The 18829-nt window shown below is 41.4% G+C and overlaps 1 protein-coding gene across 1 annotated transcript; it reads left to right on the plus strand.

The window, feature by feature from the left end:
- The first annotated feature begins 876 nt into the window (after positions 1-876).
- Positions 877-5813, plus strand: LOC115147335 (tartrate-resistant acid phosphatase type 5). The gene is made up of 8 exons (XM_029689526.1): positions 877-994; positions 1847-1937; positions 2353-2552; positions 2755-2879; positions 3339-3501; positions 3782-3964; positions 4925-5074; positions 5280-5813. The coding sequence occupies exons 2-8, from the start codon at positions 1847-1849 to the stop codon at positions 5403-5405; spliced, it is 1038 nt and encodes a 345-aa protein (XP_029545386.1). The 5' UTR covers positions 877-994; the 3' UTR covers positions 5406-5813.
- The last annotated feature ends 13016 nt before the right edge of the window (positions 5814-18829 follow it).

The raw sequence follows: 18829 nt of genomic DNA on the forward strand, positions 1-18829 counted from the left end.
TCTCAAATATAAAATATATTTTGATTTAACACTTTTTGTTACTACATGATTCCATATGTGTTATTTCATAGTTTTGATGTCTTCACTATTATTCTACAATGTAAAAATAAAGAAAACCCTGGAATTTGTAGGTGTGTCCAAACACATTAGCTAGAATGGTCCCACCTGATCTTGCCTCCTCCCTTCCCTTTTTGAAGACATTTATTTTCATTGTTAGAGTGGCCAATTGAGTATCTGGTCAATATAATGGATAATCTGTGGTTTGACACGTGTACTGTTAGATCATTGATGTGCAGCTCCTTTGACCTCAGGACCTCTCAGGTCATGTTTCTGAGAATCTGCCCATACATTGACAGATGAGTGAATATGGCAAGGTCACACAATGCTGCTAGGTGGGGCCTGGTGGGGTCATAGAGGTAAATGTACAGTAGTAAACAGTGAAGTGAAACTAGCTGTTATTTATAAGTAAACTACTTTTTTTTGCAAACATGATGGGGGGGCATTCCAAGAAAAGGAAGAAGACCCCTTGCTCAAAAGCAATCCATCAAGCCTTCAAGATACTGGTGAAGAGAGGATAAGGAGAGATAGAGTAAACAGAGGAGAGAAAAAAAAAGTTTGAGAGACAGAAAAGGAGAAACGCTGATTAACACTGAGGTGGAAAATGTGGAGTCTGACCATTAGCTTTTATAACCAATGTCAGTCACATGCTGCTAGCACTCCTTCTCTGGTCCCAAGACTGACTCAGGGTCAAGGGTGTGAGCAACTGTCATGCTCCAGTGGCATGGTCGTAGTCTGGGCTTGATCACAGACTGGCCTGGGGTTGTGGGTGGGGCTTTGGGGTGGGGCGGGGCTGGCCCTGGGGTTACCTTGGTTCTATCAGGACAGACAGACAGGCAGGAGCTGATAAAAGAGGAGTGGAGACTGAATAGACAGATGAGTGTTGGCCCGGCTGCAGTAGGACACTCAGGACAACGCACTACCATCACTTATCACAGTGAGTGTATTTACATGACATTCTTATCAACCTGTAGGTTATCAGTGTAGGAGAAACAGCACTTTCAGGTTTTTTTCATATTAAATAAGGCTGGCTATTTGTTTTTTGCTAAATAGATCTGCATTTTCTGTTTTTACTCTGTGTAAAGTTGACTGCTCTGTATTTGGGGTTTGGAGAAGCTGTTCTGTAGGTGAGATATAGGTTATTTAAAATAGTTTGTTAGGTACAAAACTTCTGCTATATTAATTCTTTGACACTTCTAATGCAACGGGCATGAGAGAGATGAGATCACGAGTCATGACCCTTCCCTGGGTCACGGTTCGACAGGATACAGCTTATGTCAAATTGAATTCAAAAGTTGAATTTGTTACCATTTTAGCTAACCCTAACATTAACCTAATTATCCTAACCGGCTACGAATGGTCAACTCTGACAAGCTGTATTACGATCTTCCCTGCCACAGTGGTATTAGAACTCTGATTGGCAACAGCGAGTCCCAGCTGGGATTGGTCAACTCACTAAACAATCAATAAGCTGCCATTTTGGACTTACAAGAAGTGGTGCTTGCTCTGGGGAAGATGGAGAATTGAGTCTGTCAACACATGATGCGAGAGCCTTTTGTTACTTGTGGTAGTTTTGGTTTCTTAGTTAGTGCAATGTAAGGTTATTGCTCGTGCTGAGTTGGCAGTGTTTGCATGTTTCAGTTTCAATCTGTAGTTTTTGCTTTGTCAGGGAAAATGCTACAAAGTGCCATATCAGGGTATTTTCAGTTCTTCTGTAGTCCTAACATTGGACTTGGATTTTGTCAAATAAAACCAAAGCAAGTTATCATGACTTGTTTTTGTCCTTCAGATGGCCCTTCCCCTGTTCACCCTCCTGCTGACTGCCCTCCCTGTGGTCCACTGCCTCCCCACTGCCTTCCAGGACCTGGAGCAAAGCAGCAGTATGTACATTTTCAACAGTGGCAGGAGGTGTCATAGTAGGACGGTCTCATGTAATGGCTGGAATGGAATAAATGGGATCATACATATGGAAAACCCATGTTTGACTCGGTTCCATTGATTCCATTCCAGACATTACAATGAGCCCATCCTCCTATAGCACCTCCCACCAGTCTCCACTGCTTTTCAGTTATACTTCCACTGACTCATCCCATTTGGCTACAAATCAATCTGTTATAGTAAGTTGTGTGTGTGTGTATATACACTACATTGTCTGAGACGCTATGCGTTTGCTGGAGGATGTAATGGGTTTGATTCCTGCATGGGCCTCATACACTTGAACTGTACATTTCTTTGGTTAAAAGTGTCTGTTAAATGGCTATAATACTACATGTATGGTGGTGGTTTCTCCCCCAGAGAACCAAACGTCCATCCGGTTCCTGGCTCTGGGGGACTGGGGCGGGGTGCCCTACCCTCCCTACATCACACCAGTGGAGAAGGCTACAGCCTGGGAGATGGGCAAGATAGCAGAGCAGATGGGTGCAGACTTTGTTCTGGCCCTGGGTGATAACTTCTACTACTCTGGAGTGAATAGTGCAGATTCTCCAAGATTCCAGGTCAGTTGTTAAGCAGAGTTACTCCAGCTATGGCAAAATGGATCAAATATCTGTACTTTCTTTGCTGTGAATGTTTTTCTGATCCTAATGGTTAGTTGCTGTGTCTGTTACGTCTTGAGGAATTTTAAATGTGTACGGTTTGAAAACAGAATGGGAATGTGCTTGTTTATCAATCTGTCTAAAATTACCTCTGCCCTCTCAGGATACCTTTGAGCGCGTGTACACGGCTGACTCTCTCAACATTCCCTGGTACATCCTGGCTGGAAACCACGACCATGCGGGCAACGTCAAGGCTCAGATCGACTACAGCCGCAAGTCTGACAGATGGTAAGAAATGGACACTTAGACCAGAGACAGAGGTGAGATATCTCACTCGCTCCTCTTTTCTGGTTCATGAACTAAGCAAGCAAGACCCAGCTGATAATGCATTGGTGCCTATGGGACAGCCACCCCTTCAGCAGAACGGAACTGTGACCCTTTTTTCAATGGTAAACCACCGGAGTGGGACATCTTCATTTATCCACTGTCTTTGCTTAGACCTTATGCAAGTCTTTGACAGTATAAAACCTTCTTTAAAAGTTTTCCGTATCTCTGTTCATCATATATGTTGTATCATGCAGCAGAATCAGTCTTTTCACTGCATAATCCTAGTCTGCATCCCAAATGTCTAAAATAGTACACTATATTGGGATTAGGGTGCCATTTGGGATGCAGACCTTTTCACTGAACTGTTTCGATCTTAACCTTCATTGAGCAGTCTTCATTGTGCCTCAATTCCCCCCTCAGGCGGTTCCCTCACTACTACTACGAGCTGAACTTCCGTATCCCCAACACCAAGCACACTCTGAGCATCATGATGCTGGATACAGTGATGCTGTGTGGTAACTCTGACGACTACGTTGATGAGAAGCCCCGCGGACCACTGAGCACCATTGAGGCCAACCGACAGGTACACAGATTATTCTGGGCTTTGTTAAATAATGTTTTTGGCTTGAACTTTTAAAGTGACTTTAAGATTTGAGATTCTATTGACTTTCTTTGTTCCACTGACCCTGTCAACCTGACCATTGTTGCAACTGGATGTACTTTTGACATTTGTTATTCTTCTCTTGTCCTTATGGTTAATTAATTGCAACTGCTGACAAATTCTCCATCAGAAATTCAAAAAAACAATGTAATAGAGGAAATTATCAATAACTAAGTCTTAATTTACTGCATCCACCTACCAGCTGACCTGGCTGCAACAGAGGATGGCCCGGTCCAAGGCTGACTTCCTGCTTGTGGCTGGTCACTACCCGGTGTGGTCAGTGTCCGAGCACGGCCCAACAGAGTGCCTCCTGAAGAGACTACGCCCCCTTCTGGTCAAACACAAGGCCACTGCATACTTCTGTGGTCACGACCACAACCTGCAGGTTTGTGGAGGTTTTGAAACTTAATTTCGCATAGTCTTCTCTTAAACTACTAGTGGTGTAACCAACTATTCTATCAACCAGAAGTTGCTGTTAGATAAAGGAAGGCCATATGGAAGATTGTTTACTTTAGCATGTCACTTTAGCATTCTCGATTTATTGATGGATAATGTTAAAACGCCTTCGGGATCGGTGACCCTTCCACGGGACGGTTGCGCTAACGTAGGCTAATGCGATTAGCAAGAGGTTGTAAGTAACAAGAACATTTCCCAGGACATAGACATCTGATATTGGCAGAAAGCTTACATTTTTGTTAATCTAACTGCACTGTCCAATTTACAGTAGCTATTACAGTGAAAGAATACCATGCTGTTTGAGTGCACAATTATGAACATGAAGTTATTAATAAAAGAATTATACACATTTAGGCAGTCTTGATACAAAACTCTGAACAGAAATGCAATGGTTCATTGGATCAGTCTAAAACTTTGCACATACACTGCTGCCATCTAGTGACAAATCTAAATTGCACCTGGGCTGGAAAAATACATTATTGCCTTGCTTTTGCATTTCAAAGATGAAGGTACAAAAGAATGGTTGGTTTTTTTCTTTGTATTATCTTTCACCAGGTCTATTGTGTTATATTCTCCTAGATTCCTTTCACATTTCCACAAACTTCAGTGTTTCCTTTCAAATGGTACCAATAATATGTATCCTTGCTTCAGGGCCTGAGCTACAGGAGGTTTGATTTGGGTGTCATTTTAAGTGAAAATTGAAAAAAAGGGGTGGATCCTTAATAAGAGGTTCTTAAGTTGCATCATGGTATCATTTGGAATGGCAAACTGTAGAACATTTTTCAACACAATTAAAAAATCTTTTCAGGTAGTGGCTCTTTTTGAAAATGTTTGCGCTCTGCCAAACATGACCCTGACTGATTTTCCCCTCTCCCTATTCTCTCCTCAGTACCTGAAGGAGTCTGGTGTGGGCTATGTAGTGAGCGGTGCCGGTAACTTCCTGGACCCAGACACGCGTCACTGGCACCATGTCCCCAAAGACACCCTCAAGTTTTTTACAGGCCAGGCTTCTACCCTGGGAGGCTTTGTCCACGGAGAGGTCAGTCATAAATGGAATTGTCCATTCTAGTGTTTTATTGAATTGTCTGTATACTGTTTGTGGTTTTGATACTTGTAGATGGACTTTAGATGTGTTACATGGCAGCCTAGTCTCTGGTCAATAGTGCACTACATGGGGAATGGGGTGCCATTTGACGTACATTTGCCGTTCCCTGAGGGATCAATAAAGTTGTATTGTATTGAAGGTAACCAAGGACAAGATGACCCTCACCTTTATCCAGGCTAAAGGGACGTCTCTGTACCGCACTGTCTTGCCACGCAGGGACATCGACGATGACCAAAATGGCAGCGATGAGGAGGACAAGGATTAGCCCTAGTGGAAGAGATGACGAAATAAACGGTCACAATTGACGTGTATATATGACCTAGCCCTTAAATTAAGGACTACATTGATTTATTTTACAATACTTCTACTTTAGCAGTTAAATTCTGTCAAAGTACAATTTACTCAAATGTAGTCCTTCGTAAGGGCTAGATATTGACCATGAACAATAGGATGGATGGCTGAGGTGTGGATACAAGACTGGCAGTTATTATAGCTTATGTTGGATGGATGATTTCAGGTTGAGTTTTTAGAAAACAACCTTGGCATTATGAGTTGGCCTAAATGTAGCATAAAGGAAAATAATGTATTTTAATAAATAATGAAAGTATTTTTTTTTTTTAAATGAAATGTAAGATTTTTTTGTGTTCATTTAACGAATAAATAACTTTTTGGATTTGTTTTCCTGTCATTTGTACATATTGATGCCAATCTGTTAGATATTTCAGGGCTTGCTATATTGGGCCTCAGCATTAGCCCATTACATTGGAGTTGAAGGACCAAGTCATCTATTTGTCCTTGTACATGCTGCCCTCTGGTGATTAGGCTATTTCACTGCACCGCTAGTTAAGAAACATTGACGAAGCATATTCCAGTGTCCTAAATGAATTGACTCAAAGGCCAGGCTCTGACAAGGGTTGATGACTGTAATAACTCAACTGAAGGGTGTTCACTAAGTCCAAACGTCATGGTCAAATTGGTCTTAGGTAGTTGGACAGCTTGACGTCTGTCCACTTTTTCAAACATTTGCTGTATTTAGATCTAAAATACATGCCCCAGTCTCGCCATGATCCCCTGAACCCACTGGCTGTAGGGAGCAGAGGTGGTTGTGTTGCAGTTAGGGTGAGTGCTGCTGACCATGCTCTTTTTAAAGATGGTGGGTAAATGATGTCCCGCTGACGCTGTCTTAATATGGAACAAAATGGTCAGTTACTGTCCGCTTAAGGTGGCGCTCCCATACTGTAGGTACCAATGCATTAGCGTCTGGGTCTGGTCTGCTTTAGTTCATTGACTGCATATGAACCAGATAAAATGAGGGAGTAGGCTGTCTGGTTGTGCTGCTGACCATGCACTTTTGTCCGTTGGTGGAGAAAGCCTCTGGTCTGCTGCCAATAGAAGACCAATAGGGATCAGGGCTGAATGGTGTTGGCACTGTCAAGACCCACCAATAGGATTGAACTCAAACACACCCTACCAGTATTGTCCTAGGTTGATGTCAATGCATGTTGCGTGAGGTAGTGTGAGGTAGCCTACAATACCTTGCCAACATCTTATCCTTGGCCACATTGCACAATCCATTTGTTATTTACCAATGTATGCATGCAAATCATGAAGTACACTAGAACATAATTGTTAGAGTTTAAATATAAGCCAATTGTGTAGTAGCCAGGCAGGCCCGGATCATCCAGTTGCAATCGTCACGGTACAGTAGGGAGCTGAGCTTAGTTGACCTGAGAGCAGGACAGGGACAGAACGGGATAGGGCCAGAGACTTACCGAGAACAGGTCATGTAGCCAGATGGCCGAGTCAGTCACACCATGGAACCAGGTCCTCTTAGCATGGGGTAAAAACCTTAAAGTGGAATTCCACTCCAAAATTATATATATTTTTTTCATTAGTCCACTGTTGATTCAGTCCCAAAATGTTTTGCATGTCAGCAGTCAAGTTTAAATACCAAACAAGAGTTGAGTGATATTCCCAATTAAGGGTCATGGGTAGGGTTGGTTACAACATTGTTTCGACTAAATCGAGATGTCTAAATTGTTAATGTAATTAATGAATAGATACATGAATTACATATATTTCTACCTGACTTTGTAGCCCTTGTGAAACACTATTAGATACTGTAGCATGTTTTTTTTTACCTTTATTTAACTAGGCAAGTCAGTTAAAAACAAATTATTATTTTCAATGATGGCCTAGGAACAGTGGGTTAACTGCCTTGTTCAGGGGCAGAACGACAGATTTTTACCTTGTCAGCTCAGGGATTCGATCTTACAACCTTTCGGTTACTAGTCCAACGCTCTAACCACTAGGCTACCTGCCACCCCTTATATTGTTAGACACTAGCACGTTTACATTATTAGGTACTGTAGCACGTTTACATTATTAGGTACTGTAGCACGTTTACATTATTAGGTACTGTAGCACGTTTACATTATTAGGTACTGTAGCATGTTTACATTATTAGGTACTGTAGCATGTTTACATTATTAGGTACTGTAGCATGTTTACATTATTAGGTACTGTAGCACGTTTACATTATTAGGTACTGTAGCATGTTTACATTATTAGGTACTGTAGCACGTTTACATTATTAGGTACTGTAGCACGTTTACATTATTAGGTACTGTAGCATGTTTACATTATTAGGTACTGTAGCACGTTTACATTATTAGGTACTGTAGCACGTTTACATTATTAGGTACTGTAGGACATTTACATTATTAGGTACTGTAGCACGTTTACATTATTAGGTACTGTAGAATGTTTACATTATTAGGTACTGTAGCACGTTTACATTATTAGGTACTGTAGCACGTTTACATTATTAGGTACTGTAGAATGTTTACATTATTAGGTACTGTAGCATGTTTACATTATTAGGTACTGTAGCATGTTTACATTGTTAGACACTAGCATGCTTACATTAGGTACTGTAGCATGTTACCATTATTAGATACAGTAGCATGTTTACATTATTAGATCATGTAGCATGTTTACAATATTAGGTACTATAGCATGTTTACATTATTAGATACAGTAGCATGTTTACATTATTAGATCATGTAGCATGTTTACATTATTAGATACTGAGGCATGTTTACTGCAACGCCATGAAACTTTCTCTCTTCTAGCATTATGTTAACTGCAACATTATGAAGACATTTCATTACCCATATAGCTGAGGATAAAAACCAATTGTCTACACACAATGTTCCCTCAAACCAGCTGTGCTTTTTGTATAATTTGGCAGTCACTGTCTCCCTACAATAGTTAAATCACAGCACAACTTTGCATGCACCATCACAGGTGTAGAAAAATGTGAATCCTCCAGTTTGGCCAAACCTGCCAGTCACTACAATATCCCTACAATGTCCCAAACTGCAGGGAGCGGTAATCCACTCGTCACATGTTCCAATCTCCAATCCGTTTAAGGATTATCCCAAAATGTCCTCTACCGCACTGGTTATACTGTATCTCTACCTAGCAGGCCTATTCTCCCACTGTGGACTGACATCAGGGCCTGATCTTTATTGGATAACCAAGTTAAACATTAATTTTCCTTGTATAAACACGTTTATGAGTGGTTCAAAATCCAGTAAGACTGTCTCTCGCACATTGACATTCTAGAAACTTGACATAAAAATTCTAGAGTCAGTTCTAGAACATTCAAGTGGAACTCCAGCAGTGTCCCAGGTAGTCTGAGTAAGAACGACCTTTGCGGAGTCCTCATTAGTCCTGCAGTAAGCCCTCTTTACCGGTGTGGAGCGATACCTACTCCCAACGCCAACGTGTCTAAACAGTGTCACTGCTGGGCTTATGCTTTTTATTAGGCCTAGATCTGCTCTTAATACGGCAGGTAGCTTCAGCCATGTGCTGACTGCCCAAGACAATGTGATATACCTCACCACCCCAAGAGGTCCTGCAGGTGTCGTCTTTGATATTTTTTGTCAACTTACACACATTCTCTCATATATAGTTTCCTACTAAAATGTGTACAGAGTAGTTGGTTTACATCCTCTGGTCATGGTCAAACAGTTGAGTCAAGGTTTATAATCCAATTGACAGTAACACTAATAGTTTGATAGGTTTACCCTATATGAGGTTGAGCATTGTCCTCCAAAGCTGGGGATGAAATTAACTCATGAACTTCTGTCCGTCTCCATAGTAATAGTGTGACGTTCTGCCATCCTAACTGAGCTGCCAGAGAGGACAGAAACAGCTGTTTTAATCACCATTGGTCTCATGGTCACATCCCTGAACAGTTAGTTACCTTCCTCTCTGGCAGCTCAGTTAGGATGGCAGACTATGCCAGAGTTCAATCAATGGTTGAGATGGGAGAACACTGTGTATGGATCCATCGAGACTAACGTGACAATACATCTCATTTCCCGTTGGTACACTAAGCTGCTGTCCTGATAAGATCATTCCATAACAGCTGTCTGTGAGGTTCTGAGCTTCTGCCTCAGATTAAACTGCTCTCTGAGCCTCTAATTCCCTGGCTGAAAAGTAATAAAAGGAGTCTGTATTAGAGAGGGCTAAACTGCATGTGTAATCTTCTCTCTTTAATCCCCCTCTTCTGCTCTCCCATAAAGGAAGACAGGCACCTGAAAGACCCGCACAGATGGGATGAGCGCAGTCGCAATCAAGCTTGACGATAAAAGCAATAAAATAGCATAACAGTATCAAATCCTATATGCAATATCAGGTAACATCCAGCTTAAATAAGAATAGTTTGTTTTAAGTTGTGTAACACTATACCTTTCTGGAAAACAACATCAATTATGGAACATAACTAGCCACAGGAAGCAACAGGATTGAAATATACTACACTGTACTTGAATTCTACTACTGTGTGCTTACCCTCTAGTATTTGTTTGCATAAGGTAGTGTGTTTCCACTTAAAATACTGTTTAGATGAGCCTATCCCAAACCTCTTCCCAGGCCACCTGTATGGGAATCACAGACTCACCTTAACCTAACCTCACCCCTACTAACTGAATTAATTCAATCCTACTAGTTAATTAGTAAATTAACTAAGCTAATCCTGCTGAAGCCTGGAAATAACCTTAGTATCAGGTGTTATCAAACATAATACATCTAATACCATATTCGCACAAACATATATTTACACAAAGTCCTCTTAGTTGAAGTTTTGAATGTTATCCCACACTCACTTTACCATAACTTTTGACCACAGGAGGCTGGTGAGGGGAGAAGTGCTCATAATAATGGCTGGAATGGAAACCATGTGGTTGATACCATTCCATTCATTCTGTTCTACCCATAGTTATGAGACCGTTCTCCCCAATTAAGATGCCACCAGCTGCCTTTGCTTTTGACACCCGTATTGGTAAAGAAATAATAGACCACAGATATATAGGCCTACTGAACACTCAACATTAGATTCATTATAAAATATGCAAATGTGGTCGTTTTTCTGTGTTTATTGGTAGTTTTAATGTTTAAATGCTCGAGGAGGAAAAATCACTAGTCTGGTGGTGTCAAAGAGAAGAAGGAAGTGTGGTGACTTGGCACAAATCCGATGGAAAGTTCACAGGGGAAGTCCGGCATCCCTCTCCTTGTCCCATCGCCATTAATACACAACTGTCAATCTTAAGCTATCCTCTCAAGCTTTAAAGAGGGATGATCGGTAACACTTCCATCACTCCGTTTCCGTCATTGCACTGCTCCCACCAACTTTGGTTTTAAATCAGATCCCCCTTTAGTTACACCTTTAGTTAACCAGATGGTCCCATTGAGGTCAGAAGACCTCTTTGCCAAGGGAAACCTGGCCAAGTGAGGCAGTATCCCTGCCTGTTCAACTGGGGTTTCCTTGATAGGAAAGATGTGAAGAATATGTCCACTTTGGCCAACTCCAGAAAAGGTCCGTCCATATACATTAAGCTTGACGGATATCTGTAACTCTCCAACCAAGTTGGTGAAATTACAAAAGCATCATAAAACCGTCAATCGATTGTGTGCAGTCCTACGATGTCCCGTGATTTTCTTTTCACCCGGTGAATACACAATGATGTGCCCAAAACATTTAAAAGTCTTTCTTTTGCTCCACTGACATTTTGGGATGGAATGTGTTGAGGCTAAACAAGGAAGTTTGGTACTGTTAAAGGGATACTTCGGGATTTTGGCAATGAGGCCCTTTATCTACTTCCCCCGAGTTAGATGAACTTGTGGATACCATTTTTACGTCTCTGTGTCCAGTAAGAGTTTGAAGGAAATTAGAGGTAGTTTCACAAGCCAATGCTAACTAGCGTTAGCGCAATGACTGGAAGTCTATGGGGATCTGCTAGCATGCTACAGGTTTGGTACAGCATAGAGATCTGCTAGCATGCTACAGGTTTGGTACTGAAAATGACATGAGCCATATGAATCAAATTAAGATGAACACCAGAATAACCGCTAATGGAATAGCTAACTAAATATGGTTTACCAGTACTGTATTCAAACGTACCTTTCTGACTCTAAACCTACTGTCCTCAAAAGAACCATTAAAATGAGTGTTATTGCACCGTGCCTCGAATGGCTTCAGATTATTCTAGACAAGACACTCATGCTAAGCAATCCTCCATCTTCAGAGCAGGTGGGTCACCTTTGATAAAGTAATTATTGCATCATTCCATGGGTGGTCCCTAGGCCTCTTGCTCTCTTTGTGGTTATTTCACCGTATCTTGTGGGTCAGTGCTTATATTTGTCCTATTTCACACATGTACAAGTGTGTGAATTGGAAAATGTGATTTTGCATATCCCACTTTCCCTGAGACACCCTCGGAGAATGGGGTCAAGGCCAGAGTTGGCCATTACTAGCGACATTTCGCTCATACCACTAGGCTAACTGCCTCCAGTGGTCGGCCTTAGGCGTCCGACTCTCTAATCTCTCGGCCAGGTAGGGAATGGCTCAACGCAGGGCTGTTCACGCTGAGCGAGTGCGGGAAGAAGGAGGGTATGTGGGTTATGACATTCAGCAGCGGGCTGGCCAGAGGGCTCCCCTCGATGGGGGTCATGGGGATGATGACGTTGTCTGTGTCCCAGACGTGGAAGGCGTTGTGGTGGGAGTTGGTCATGATGGGGGGCATGTGGGAAGGACCGCAGGGCTTCAGGTCACCATCCTTCAGGGGGTCAGGCTCCACGGGACCCAGCAGGCAGTCTGTGTGGAGAGAGAGAGAGAAGTGGGGATAGATGGTGTGATTAGCAGCATAGAAATGAATGGTGGTTAGAGATATGACTCCTTTCTCCTAGGTTTCCCCAGTTCATAAAATGTAGGCTATTATCACATCCAAATCTTTCACAGAGGCCTGCTAAACAACAGAAACACAATGGGTACAACATGTCTTCAGCAGGCAGTCTGTGGATAGAGAGAGGTGGATGGTGTGATTTAGGGCCTACTTTGTACCTACTTAGGCCGATCATGCCTCAAGGAGCATAGGCTATCCGCGGCGCTTCGGTGATTAGTAGGATAGAAACGAATGGGGGCCGGTATTACACAATCCCTCCTATACAGTAGATTCTCTCACAAAAGCATTACATTTGCTTGAAGTCAAAATTGTTTTCCACAGAGACCTGCTAACATAAAGTCAATGGGTCCAAAGTACCTTCTCTAAGAAATTCTGCAATTGCAATGATCTATTAATACTCCATTCTAGCCTACAGTGCTGATGAAGTTATACATAATCATGTGTGCAGTCAACATGTTAGTCTGAATCTCATTCCTTATCCCCTAGGTAACCCCCTCGAACCTTTCAACTGCTGTACAGTCAAAAACCTAATAGGCTAAAACATGTCTCAAATGTACAATTATCCATCAATAGATTGATACACTCCAGTGTACACTACATACGGTATGTTCTTTCTACTTAAAACTCTGATCAATATAGTACTGTAACTTTAAACTAGAACACTATTACAGTATGTGCAGGTTACCTATTAAACTAATCACAATCTCCAGTAACATTCCTTGTCCTTAAAGTACCCCCCCCCCCCCCCAACTACCTGCTATGTCCAGGGCCAGGTCCTTGATGAGGTGACCGACGATAGCGTAAGCCACAGCCACCACCACGACAGCTGCCATCAGCAGATATAGCATGGATTTAGGCAGCTGGATAATGTCCCTAGGAGGAGGCTTATATTCCTTATAGAGAATATCCTCATCATTAATAAAGATTTTTATCAAATGTCCTGCTTTGTCTGTTAGGTTTAAACTTTTCACGACATCCATGTTGGCGGTGTTCGTGGTGGTCCGCTGCTTTGTAATGCAGGATGTTTTCTGCGATGAGTTCCTTCCCAACGTCCACAAAGTTACTCCACAATGTCCCGAGGTTGTAGGATTCTCTTATCCAAGCCTTTCAATGAGTCAATGCTGCATGCAGACTTAAATACACAGAATAAGAAGTACATTAACTGACTGTGTATTCATTTCAACAAATGGACACAAAAGTAAACGTATGGAATATTATTCACTCAATATCATAAAAAGAAAATGAGTCATTGATAGAGACTGATTTCAAGTACCACTTCTAAACCCAAATAGGCTGAGGGAAAAACATAAAACGCTCACCTTGGAATTTCAGTTATTCAATTGTAAAGTGAATGCTGTCCGCCAAAATCCTCAACTTTGATCATGTCTTCACAACCACCCGTTCTTTTATGTTCGATTATATTGGGATATGTGATCAAAGTGTTGTTCCAGTGTTGCCTAGGTGAGCAAGCAGGGGAGGTTCCTTAGCAGAAGAGCTTGATCTAGTGTAAGTCAGAGAGCACGTGCGGTGGCCACTGTCCAGGGTGCTGAAGGCGCTCTGGCAGTACCCTCTGGTAACAGCGATGAGAGAATAGCGCACCGAGACAGGATTGGCAGATTACTGCAAGAGAACAAGAAACCTTGGGTAGTCCCGCCCCCTAATCCACTCCCCCATGATCAAACCAGAGGATCAGAACAGAAGTCAATGCAAAAGAAGGTAGTGTCGGTTGACAATCAGCTAATCTCTCGTGGACAGATGAAACGGCGAGAATCTGTCAAGGCTCACGTAGAATTGTGATTACGAGCAGCAGTAGTTCCTGGTTTTGGGTTTTCGTCATTTATTATTCACTGAAGGCGGTGCTTTAGATGGTGTGGTGATTTTCAAGCCCGTGTGCAGATGATAAAAGGTTTCCACTAGATTCCACAGCTACAAAGTCAAAATTGGCTATATTTGCTTCCTTCCTTTGCACAAAGGTAATGACTGAATGCCAAATCACCCCCTTCCCCATGCCCCTCGGCCCTCCATTTACCTTCACACGCACCTCCGCCATATGCACAAGTGTCCCTCAAAGCTGAGGGAGTGAAAATGATGTAGGGAGTACGGTAGGGACTAATTAGACTAGAGCTGGGACGATAAACCGAAAATGATTAACACCGACCATACCGATAACTTAACGCAGCTATTTTGCTGATAACGTTCATTATGGTAAGTAGCCTATACTAAAATGTGAAGTTTGAAATGAAATATGTTTGCTAATATGTGTGATTGTTAATGGGACAATGGCTACAACCATCACACTAGTAGTAGTAGTTTAAAGGGTGATAAAAAATAAAAACTGTGGTGCACATCGTTATAAACTTATTGTTCTATGTATCATTATCGCATCAATTTAGGCAATTTTTTGCGATATGGATTTTTATCCATATTTCGCCCAGCTCTAAATTAGACCCTCCAATAACCACTTTGACCAGGCTTGAGGCCAGCGGCGTCGTTAGCAAGCTAGCAAGTGCAAGCTAGCTAGCTAACTTGCCATAAATGTTTAATGCTTTTCGACCTGTCCCCAAATGATTATAATTGGTTCAGAGTTTGTTTTGATATTTTAACCTGCGTGTTGTGATCGCTTTTGGCGTGGGGGGACAAAATACAGTTATGCACGATGGCGCACCCGCACAGCCGGTTTGGGTTCCGTGTTAGGCACCGCATTATTTTTGAGTTTGCGCAATTTCACACAAAAAAATTGAGAGGTGTGCCTAATTATATGCCTTGTGCATTTGACTGTCCGATTCTATATTTTACATGTATAAAAGATGAAATACCTCCCAAATGAAATGTTTAACTATTTCCAAGGGTTATATCTTGTAAAACGACAGGGAGGATTTGTTAATTTGAGTTTCATGCGCATTTTATTTTTTATAAGTGGAACATGAATTGCATCATTCAAGTCATGAGTCTGTCTCGAAGTTGATGAGTTTATTCATCCCCTCGTCACTCTCTGGAAGTCACCCTCTGAGTTATAAACAACACATGACAACGGACAGCGGACTAAACTCCACTCCATTGTGAATGAAGTTTCTGATGGCTCCACCAACGGAGTGGAGCAGAAACCAAACTTTGTGGAATCTAGCCCCGACTACATCGATTCCCCCAAAGTGAATACTTAAAAAAAATATATAATATGAAATGACTACTTTGTACCTATGTTTGTCCTCTGTAGTTGTGTGTATTTATTTGTTTGCTGAAATCCATACTTTTTCAATAAATGTCAATCAAATACAACCACCGATTTGTTTCCTTGTTGAGATTCAATTGGCACATGTGCATTTTTGCTGAGTTGCCATCTTAGCAGCAATGAGCAAACAGTCAGTAGTTATTTGATTAACATTTATTGAAAAAATATTGATTTCACCTAGAGGTCGACCGATTAATCAGAATGGCCGATTAATTAGGGCTGATTTCAAGTTTTCATAACAATCGGAAATCGGTATTTTTGGACGCCGATTTGGCCGATTTTTTTTACACCTTTATTTAACTAGGCAAGTCAGTTAAGAACACATTCTTATTTTCAATGACGGCCTAGGAACTGTGGGTTAACTGCCTTGTTCTGGGGCAGAACAACATATTTACCTTGTCAGCTCGGGGATTCAATCTTGCAACCTTACGGTTAACTAGTCCAACGCTCTAACCACCTACTTTACATTGCACTCCACAAGGAGCCTGCTTGTTACGCGAATGCAGTAAGAAGCCAAGGTAAGTTGCTAGCTAGCATTAAACTTATCTTATAAAAAACAATCAATCAATCATAATCACTAGTTAACTACACATGGTTGATGATATTACTAGTTTATCTAGCCTGTCCTGCGTTGCATATAATCGCTTAGGTACACGTTGCTCCAACGTGTACCTAACCATAAACATCAATGCCTTTCTTAAAATCAATACACAAGTATATATTTTTAAACCTGCATATTTAGTTAATATTGCCTGCTAACATGAATTTCTTTTAACTAGGGAAAATGTGTCACTTCTCTTGCAACAGAGTCAGGGTATATGCAGCAGTTTGGGCCGCCTGGCTCGTTGCGAACTGTGAAGACTATTTCTTCCTATCAAAGACAGCCGACTTCGCCAAACTGGGGATGATTTAACAAAAGCGCATTTGCGAAAAAAGCACAATCGTTGCACGACTGTACCTAACCATAAACATCAATGCCTTTCTTAAAATCAATACACAGAAGTATATATTTTTAAACCTGCATATTTAGCTAAAAGAAATCCAGGTTAGAGGGCAATATTAACCAGGTGAAATTGTGTCACTTCTCTTGCGTTCATTGCACGCAGAGCCAGGGTATATGCAACCGTTTGGGCCACCTGGCTCGTTGCAAAACTAATTTGCCAGAATTTTACGTAATTATGTCATAACATTGAAGGTTGTGCAATGTAACAGGAATATTTAGACTTAGGGATGCCACCCGTTAGATAAAATACAGAACTGTTTCGTATTTCACTGAAAGGAAAAACGTTTTGTTTTCGAGATGATAGTTTCCGGATTCAACCATATTAATGACCTAAGGCTCGTATTTCTGTATGTTTATTATATTATAATTAAGTCTATGATTTGATAGAGCAGCCTGACTGAGCGATGGTAGGCACCAGCAGGCTCGTAAGCATTCATTCAAACAGCACTTTCGTGCGTTTTGCCAGCAGCTCTTCGCTGTGCTTCAAGCGTTGCGCTGTTTATATCTTCAAGCCTGTCAACTCCCAAGATTAGGCTGGTGTAACCAATGTGAAATGGCTAGCTAGTTAGCAGGGTGCGCGCTAATAGCGTTTCAAACATCACTCGCTCTGATACTTGGAGTAGTTGTTCCCCTTGCTCTGCATGGGTAACGCTGCTTCGAGGGTAGCTGTTGTCGATGTGTTCCTGGTTCGAGCCCAGGTAGGAGCGAGGAGAGGGACGGAAGCTATACTGTTACACTGGCAATACTAAAGTGCCTATAAGAACATCCAATAGTCAAAGGTATATGAAATACAAATCGTATAGAGAGAAATAGTCCTATAATTCCTATAATAACTACAACCTAAAACTTCTTACCTGGGAATATTGAAGACTCATGTTAAAAGGAACCCCCAGCTTTCATATGTTCTCATGTTCTGAGCAAGGAACTTAAACGTTAGCTTTTTAAATGGCACATATTGCACTTTTACTTTCTTCTCCAACACTTTGTATTTGCATTATTTAAACCAAATTGAACATGTTTTATTATTTATTTGAGGCTAAATTGATTTTATTGATGTATTATATTAAGTTAAAATAAGTGTTCATTCAGTATTGTTGTAATTGTCATTATTACAAATAAAAATCAAATGTTAAAAAATCGGCAGATTAATCGGTATCAGCTTTTTTGGTCCTCCAATAATAGGTATCGGTGTTGAAAAATCATAATCGGTCGACCTCTAATTTCACCAGACAGATATGCAACTACAGAGGACAAACATAAGTACCAGGTAGGTGTTTCATATTATTATTATTTTTTTATATTGACCTTGGGTGTATCGATGTAGTCTGAGCTAGATTCCACAAAGCCTGGTCTCTGCTCCACTCCGTTGGTGGAATCTACATAAACCTCCTTCACCATGGAGTGGAGTCCACTTGACCAGCGGTTCCCAAACTGTGGGGTACGTGCTCGGCAGGGAACTCAGTCCGGCTTTCAACTTACTCTGGAAAGTTGTAATAGTAGTCACCTTGTCCTAAAGAGATTTACACGGTTATCAAAACGTCAGTGGCGCAGAGGTTTACGGCACTGCATCTCAGTGCAAGAGGTTTCACTACTGTCCCTGGTTCGAATCCAGGCTGTATCACATCTGGACGTAATTGGGAATCCTATAGGGTGGTGCACAATTGGCCCAGTGTTGTCCGGGGTAGGCTGTCATTGTAAATAAGATTTTGTTCTTAACTGACTTGCCTAGTTAGAGGTTCAAATAACAAAAATATTTAAGCCTACACAAGACACAGCCCACATTTTAAGTGTTTCTAAAATGTATGGTGGAAAAACGATTGGAACCATTTCTGTTTGACTGTCAGGTTTTATGGGTATTAGGCCTCATACTATGGTACTCTATTCAGAAGTAAAACAGGAAATGTTTTACTTCATTCACTAGAGAATTGTACTTCTAAGTAACCTAGATTAACATTTAGCAGCATCAGCAGGATTGTATAATGTTCGACTGTTAACTCAAATCAAATGGTATTCCCTCAAAATAAATAGCTGATCCTGAAAGGCTCTCAATATTGCCCCACTAGCGCTCGAGGCTAACGTTAGTTAGCTATTTTCCCGGGAAACTAACAGGCGCGTAATTTGACATTCCATCTCAAAATCAAAGGCTTATTTTTCTTACACGACGCTTGTAGTAAGTAGCTAGCTATTTTTGAAACATTATACTC

The sequence above is a fragment of the Salmo trutta genome, chromosome 14 (genome assembly GCF_901001165.1).
Source record: "Salmo trutta chromosome 14, fSalTru1.1, whole genome shotgun sequence".
In the NCBI taxonomy this organism is placed as follows: domain Eukaryota; kingdom Metazoa; phylum Chordata; class Actinopteri; order Salmoniformes; family Salmonidae; genus Salmo; species Salmo trutta.